Source organism: Mycteria americana, chromosome 6, assembly GCF_035582795.1.
Source record: "Mycteria americana isolate JAX WOST 10 ecotype Jacksonville Zoo and Gardens chromosome 6, USCA_MyAme_1.0, whole genome shotgun sequence".
NCBI lineage: Eukaryota > Metazoa > Chordata > Aves > Ciconiiformes > Ciconiidae > Mycteria > Mycteria americana.
This window is the reverse complement of record NC_134370.1, coordinates 8,531,104-8,539,005: the sequence shown is the minus strand read 5'-3', so window position 1 is coordinate 8,539,005 and position 7,902 is coordinate 8,531,104. Positions and strand designations below refer to the sequence as shown.

Genomic DNA, 7,902 nt, shown 5'->3' with positions numbered 1-7,902 from the left:
TTCTCTGTGTCCCTCGCTCCTCTGGTAAGGACACCAAACCTAAGTACATTATCTCTAAGTACAACCTCTCAAGAAGTTCTGTTGCTTTTGATTCATTATGAACATTAGCAGTTTTCAACCCTGTGTTTCAGGTCAGTGGGAAAAAAAAACCAGATTGACTGCAATAAGAGGATTTATAAATCTGTTGTCAAAAAGCAAGATTGAGTCAACAAGGCAGATAACCAGAAAAGTAGCAAGCACACAGGCTTATTTTTGTCTTACCCCTGAAAGCCTCTTTTCTATCGTGGAAGCTTCCATATTGATAAGCGTATAATATCTTGCGATCCAATTTGCTGAGGTTTGACCTAGAAGAAATCACTGTAACCATGAAGGATTTCTTTGCAGTATGGATATGTTGCTTGTATACAGCTCAGTAGGTCTTGGCTGCACAAGGCTTTTTCAATTTTTAATGAAAGACTCCTAGAGATGAAATATTTAACACCTCTTTCTGTAAAGTCCAACTCCCCTTACTACCACTACTAACATTGCAAAGGGCAGTGATACTGCTCATTGCTCAAGTGTTGTAGAGTGATGGATGAAAAGAAAGGTTTTATTTTTAAAGCTGGATATAATTTGCAAAGATCACTAACCTTGAACTGAATCCTGCAGTTCTTACTTACTAAGGTCAGTGGGAGTTTCAATTAACAGGAAGATTTTAATCAAGTGAGAACTGGGCAAAACCTTATTGACTCTTTTTTGAGAAAAATCCTTTAAAACTCAAAAGAACTCCCCTACAAAGATTACACAGTATATATAGAGAGATTCTTTAAGCCATCTGAAAGAGAAATGCATTGTTCTACAGTCTGCCCAGAGGCGACAACAATTAGTGCCAACCCCTTCTTTTGATTAATTTTAAATTTCCTTGTTCATTTCTGGGAGAAATCTTGAAAGAAAGCCACCCCTTACAGTGTGCATTTTCCCTCCTGGGAGTTGGAAATGTTTCTGCTGTATCAATGGGAAACTGTAGTTCAGAACAAGAAACTTTAAACATGAGTTGGCTCCAATGGAAACCCATAGAAGCTGGTAATCTGTGTGTATTACAGCGCTGGCTGATCAATAGTAATTCAGGGATAGAGCAGTGTATCGTCAGCTGAGAAATATTTCAAGGCTTGATTAGTTGTGCTCCTTTTCCATTGGGACTGTAGTGCAGTCTTCACTTATAAAGACATGTGATCTGAAAGCCTGAGGCAGAACAGTCCTTGTTTTCACAGCAGAAGGTTTTCTAGGATGCAAAAGCTTTTACAACCTCATCCTTGTTTCTAAAAGCTGTGTCTTCTCCACAAAATTAAAAAAAAAAAAAAGCGCTAGCTTAGGATGGCATCAACATCACAGCCTCTGCGAGGTAAAAGGGCATGTAAAAAAATATTTTGGGCAGTGTTTCCTCATGCCTGCTTCATTCTGTCTCTTGTGATCTATGCTTTTCTTGGGGCTCTCATGTTTTCCCACATTGAAGGTAACCGGAAGGTCAATTTAAGTGAAGAATATAGAAAATTTCTGCAGAATCTGTGGTACATCTCCAGAAATTTATCAGGTATGTACTGGAATTTCAAAATGGCTTAACTGTACAGGGAGTTACTCATTCTCTTGCTTTTTGAATGAGATTTTTTGCTTTTGAAGACATTCTTCAAAATACTAACAGCCGATCCTGCAAACAGGATTTTCCCTCTGCCTAGCTAATGACTGCTGTTGTTTGCTTGTCTTCCTTAGCTGTGATTTTTTGACTGCAAGCTTCCCTGATCTCTGTGTTCCTGCCTGAAAAGACTTTTCCTGAGGTGCCTGTGTTCTCCCTTTTGCCCAGGTTACCTAAGGTCCTTAAAGAGCAGCTGAGATTCCCATGGTATTTCCCTCTGATTGCTGGGCACTGAACCCTCTGTCTCAGAAAGTCTCTTCCAGCTCCCTCTTCCCAGCGCCGAGCTGCCCTACCAGCCCTCTGGCGATGGGATGCTTGGATGGAAGCAGGTGCAGTGCTGTGCCCCAGACCAAGTGGTGCTGATGGAGGGGGTAGAGGGGAGGAGAAGGAGTAGAAATCCTCCTGGATCTGTGCCAGAGCTCGTACACGGGCTCGGACTTTCACTCGGGTAGCTGCGCTGCCACGATGATCTGTTTGGGGCAAGCATCCCTGTAGATAATGTCCTTTCAAGCAGAGCTCAGCCACGGGGAAGAGGAACGAGGGGTGCAGGCTCTGGCATTCACAGCAGGGTGCTGGACAGTGCTGCCCGAGTGGTTCGTATCGGTCACGTACTGACGACCCCACATTTGTAGCGTCTTTGGGTCAAAAGAAGACTAATCTCCTGGGGAGTCCAAAATGAAACGGGACATTCAGGCTGGAAGCTGAATATTCAATCTTCCTGCCCTGCTTCTTTATGCTTATTTTTGTGCCGTATTTTGACTTTGTTGGAGCATAGCTTTTTTATTTGTTCCTTGTTTCTTTATTCACTGAAGCCACTGGACCGACCTGATTTTTTCGGGGCGGGGGCGTGGGGTGGGGAGAATGGGAGGGTGAGATGAATATTTTTGTCTTCTAAAAGAGTACGAGCAAATCCTCAGCTGAAGTAAACTTCACTGGAATAACAGGCTGGCTGCTCCGTGAGTGGTGGTCTGCAAACACTCACCATATCTCCTGTTGTTACTGTAACAGATAACATGGCAGAAAATGAGGAGGTATTTAAGGAAAAAATCCATGCACTGCTCAACACAGCTGAACGAGACTGGTTTGTCAATCCAAAAGATATATGGACTTTCTTTGGGTCTCTCTTTTTCTGCTGCACAGTATTCACAACTGTGGGTAAGTGCAGAGGTAAAGTAATCCCAGAATCAATTGCTATTGCTGCTTTCTCTAATGTATTTCTTCCAGGGAATTAAAAAAAAAAAAAACAACCAACAAACCCCAAAACGAAATCCCCTTGAATTTTTCTCCTGAGTATTGACGATGAGTCTGCAAGGGGTTCTGCAAACACAGATTGCAGACATGTAGCTGAGTGACAGAAGCAAGTCAGAATTTAGTAACTAGTGATGGCACACGCTAATTAGCTGTATCGTTACATGCATGCTATAACATGTACTCATATGCGACACGTACACAAAACTATTATATTAAAGTAAAAAGAAAGCTCCGTTTTTCAGTCAAACCGTATCCTTCCTGCTATTGTGTGTTATGTTGGGTAATGTTTTCTTCACTGGAGGAGGTAATTCATTATGCATATATTGTTTTTCAATTGCTTCCCTGTTATTTATGTCTAACCCAGCTTTGTAAATCTATGGCTCTATAATTAACCATGCTGTTGTCGTTCATGCTTCTCTGGGTTAGCAGCACACGGCAATGTTTAAGTCACACCTCTAAAATCTTTCATTCTGACTTCATATTTCAAAGGAGGACCTAGATCAAATAGAGACATCTGCTCTGGTTTTGGCTCCCTCTGCATTGCTAAATACAACTCCTCACGCTCATTCCCAAAGCTACTTTTATCCTTTTGCTAATCTTTCTCACATGCTGGCAAGTACAGACACTGACTATCTACATTTGTCAGAATCAAACCTGGATGAGAAATAGTCCCACAGCATTGTATCAAACTGCAAAGACATTTCTCCATTGCATTAGGATATACTCCAGATTCCAGCATGGGTATGCATCTTAACGCAAAAGAAAAACTGAACCTTACAAAAGAGCTTGTCCTACACAAGGAATAACATGAGAGTTAATATACTCACTTGGAGCACGTAGGAGACCCTTGCATGCTGTCTAAGTCACAGCAGAGGCTTGAACTTCAGACTCTGATGCCTTAGGTGGCTGTTCAAACTCAGCTTCTTGCAGCCCCTGAGTTTGAAGACAGTCATCTAGGTTGTCAGAGACACATACTGGAGATGCAGACCTGAATCCTCACCCCAGTGAATATTTCCTAGTACAAACACAACAGCTAGGCATGTTTGAAAGAGGATGTTTTATCAGAAAGCTTTGACTTCAGCAAACTGATGAAAAGACATATTGTTGAAAACTTCTTGCCTGGGTATACTTACCCATCTCCATTAACATGGGACTTTACAAATGTCCCCATACACGCTGACCCAACATATTTCTTTCTAAATTGCCATTATTTTTTGCCTTCATAGCGCTGAGCATTAACACAGCTTCCTCAGGTTTTTGAGCTGAGTTTTGGGATCAGTAGGAAGCCTGGAATATTTGTTGCTAATAGGTGGCTATTTCCATTGCAGTGGGTTTGTTATTTTCACTATTAGGAACTGATAAATCATTTCAGATTAGAGTCAACTTAGCTACCTTTAATTATCTAGGAGAAGTGAGGTATCTAGTCTGAAGATCTAGTGGTGAGGCACTGGAACAGGTTGCCCAGAGAAGTTGTGGATGTCCCATCCTGGGAAGTGTTCAAGGCCAGGCTGGATGGGGCTTTGAGCAACCTGGTCTGGTGGAAGGTGTCCATGCCCATGGCAGGGGGGTTGGAACTAGATGATCTTTAAGGTCCCTTCCAACCCAAACCATCCTATGATTCTATGAAGATCAGTGGTCTGAACTGCTGTCTCTTCACTGCCCACGGAGGTTGCCTACTGGGTCAGCTAGGCTGGATTTCTGGATATCTAAATCTAAGCTCAGGATGAGTTTTAACCCTTGAAACTGCATTAGGTATTTTTAATGCACGGAAATTGAGAAAAAAAGAAAAGAAAATCACTCTGTACAATAACTACAATAATTAATCTTCCCCAGTTGCTTCAGCAGTAAGGATTAGCATTCCTAGTTAGCAGAGTGGCAGAGAACAAATAGTTTTTCAGTGCCTCACAGCAAAGCAGGGACCAAGGTTGGATTCAGACCAAAGGCTATGTCAGCCATTAGTGAAAACAAAGATGAATGGATGAAGAAAATGATACCTCAGCATATGAGCTAATAATCTTACAGGCCAAGTACCTGGCCTGGAAGATCATCGAGAAAAGAACAATGCTTTTGAAGGGAGAGAAGAAATGCTTTATGTCTTTTAGGAGGACGAGAAGAAAAATAGTTGTTAAAAGTTAATACAATTAACGTAATGCTGAAGTTTTCTCCCACTGTACTGGAAAAGCACTAACTTACAATTTATGTTTCATATCCAATATGTTAGATGAAGGAAATATAAATACGCAAATTGAATTTAGGGAAAGGGCATATCTTCTGCTCCCATTTTATGTATCATAAAGGCCGTGCGTCTGGTAGTACTTCCCTATTTGTTGTAACTGATATTTGTAAGCTTTAGTACTCTAGAATAAACATGCATTTCCTCTTGTGATAAACATATGCTTCCTCACTTGATCCTTTGTTTTTCTAAGTACATTTAAGAGACTGAAAACTATGAAGTCAGTACAAACACAATGTCAATACAACATATGCCATTAGAGCTACATCTGGTGAACCAGGGACAATTTCAGATTCTGTTATTAGCTTACCATTTGTCACAAGTAGTCTGGGGAAAGAAATGAAGTTTGAGGTATGGGTCTCATTGTCCCAGTCTGATCCATAGTACTGTCCCAGTTTCAAAATTCAGACAATCATCCAGATCTGAATCTTCCCAGAGCTCAGGGTGTTTCATCCCCAGAAATCATTCAGTTGTACTGTGAGGTCCTGGAGGCTGGCCAGGAGGTGATCCCCCAGCTCCTCATGCACAGTCCATTAGCTTCTCCCAGCATCAGCTGCTGTCTCTCTGAGCTCAGTCCTCAGCTTGACTTCCCTGCGGAGGGACCCACGGGCCCAAGACCTCTCTTGCTGTCTTGACTTTTGGATCATTCTTAACGCAGATTCCCAGGTCAGGAAATCTTCCTGGTAACAGTCTCCAGTAGGACAGAGACTGCACACAAGTCTTGGGTTGGCCCAAACCTTTTGTTTCTCCTCCCTAAATGGCCTCTTGTTGTCAGGCAGTTAAGTCAAACAGCTCATAAGGTGCAGAGAAGGTAGGAAGAGTTAATTCAACAGAACTGGCAAACTCCAAACATCTAAGTGCTTGAAGAGGTAGGATGCCTGCATTAGTAACCAGCATCTGAGACTCAGAAATTTTAATAGCTTCAAAGCAAAGCCAAGAAGAACAGTATGCTCTGGTCTAAAAATTGACTTTTTAAGTTGACAGCAATAAAAGGCTCAGAGGACGTGAATACCTAATAAATCACAATGTTCTCTCTCTCTCCCTTTCCTTTCTCTTCCTCTGTTTTTGTTCAAGGTTATGGTAATACCTACCCTGTGACACGAATTGGAAAATATCTCTGTATGTTGTACGCTTTATTTGGCATCCCCCTGATGTTCTTGGTCCTGACAGACATGGGAGACATCCTTGCGACCGTCTTATCCAAGTCTTACAATGAATTCAGAAAACTACAGTCAAAAATTCTAGCCTCTAAACTCTGTTCTGGATCCACATGTAACAAAGGGGATGAACGGAAATCCAGGGCACAGTCTAAATTAGCCATCAATGAGCCCTTGACTATTATAGAAGTGCTGAAAAGTCAGCCAAGTGTTAAAAGGAAGCCAATCAAATATCGCAATGCCGAAATTTTTGAAATGTTAATTGCCAAAGAAAATGAAGACACAAAACCAGCAAGAAATAAAAGCATTGAGAGGTGGAGTTCATGTCCCGAACTAGCCAGGGGAAAGACAATGTCCAGAGTAATCCAGAATTTTGACAAAATAGGGAAACAGTTAGAAAAATTAGATGTGCCCATTGTATTAATGGTGCTAGTTATCTTTGTGTACATCTCCTGTGCAGCTGCTATTCTTCCAAACTGGGAAACCAGGTTGGATTTTCAGGAAGCCTTTTATTTCTGCTTTATCACCTTGACAACTATTGGATTTGGAGATACACAACTGGAACATCCCAAGTTTTTCTTGTTTTTTTCCCTCTATATTATTATTGGCATGGAAATTGTCTTCATCGCTTTTAAGCTGGGCCAGGACCGCTTAATTGGTTTGTATAAAAAGGTGATTTCATTTTGTGGGGAGAAAAAGATGCCATCAAAGAAGGTGTATCCAAAATAAGAGCAGTCATTTCTCCTTCACTCGTAAGCATTGGCCACTGCAATGAGATGAAACTGTTCCCATGCATTTCTGCCTTGGGCTGGCAGGAAGCATATTTTATTCTGATTTCCTCTGAGAATCTACTGTAAAATGGCTGAATACCTCAGAAGACACTTGGTGAAGGCATCTCCAGTGAGTACTTTCCAACAGGGTCCCATCTCCTAAATAATAAAAGAAGATGACGCATGATGAAAAAGCAGAAGGCTCTCCCTGCCAGTGCTCCCTAGCATCTTTTGCAAAGCTCTGACTTTCAGAAGCCTTTCTGTCCTCTCTCCCACAACAAGCCAATTTAGGATTTTTTTTTTCAGCACTTGTCCAAGCAAGGCCCCGGTCACTGTGTCATCCTGCCACCTTGTCTGCAGCCAGGGACAGCTTGGTTGTGGCTGTCGGTACTGAACTGTGACAGCATGCTACTGCAATATGATTCATCATCAGAGAGAGCTGGGGAGAAGAAGTACGAACCCAGCTGCTCTTCCGTCATGACTGCAGGTATTGCAAACATTGCAGCTTTGTGCAGGCCAGAGGAATTTTAAAATGAAAGGAAGGACACCAAATTTTCACCTCTTTCTCTGTCCCCTGTCCAGAAACGGTTCAGAAAATTGTTCATCTGTGCAGGGCTGAAACCACTCCTTTTCCATCATGATTTATCATATCTGTACCCAGCCCAGAGTTGATATGTGTCTCGTGGTGTCCAGCTATAGAAGTGCTTGTGACAAGTTCTGCTCTTGAGATGGCCACCTGGAGGAAGGCACACGGCAAACCTGAAGGTGATTACAGCCATGGAACGAAGCTCCATCTCTTTGCTCTTAAAGAAGCGTGATGGT

At 42.0% G+C, this 7,902-nt stretch overlaps 1 protein-coding gene across 1 annotated transcript; it reads left to right on the top strand.

Annotated features, from left to right (window-relative positions):
• Positions 1-1,353: 1,353 nt before the first annotated feature.
• On the top strand, positions 1,354-7,039 carry KCNK18 (potassium two pore domain channel subfamily K member 18). Its single transcript, XM_075504047.1, has 3 exons — positions 1,354-1,570; positions 2,678-2,824; positions 6,228-7,039. Exons 1-3 carry the CDS (start codon positions 1,354-1,356, stop codon positions 7,037-7,039), a joined length of 1,176 nt encoding a protein of 391 aa, XP_075360162.1.
• Positions 7,040-7,902: the final 863 nt, after the last annotated feature.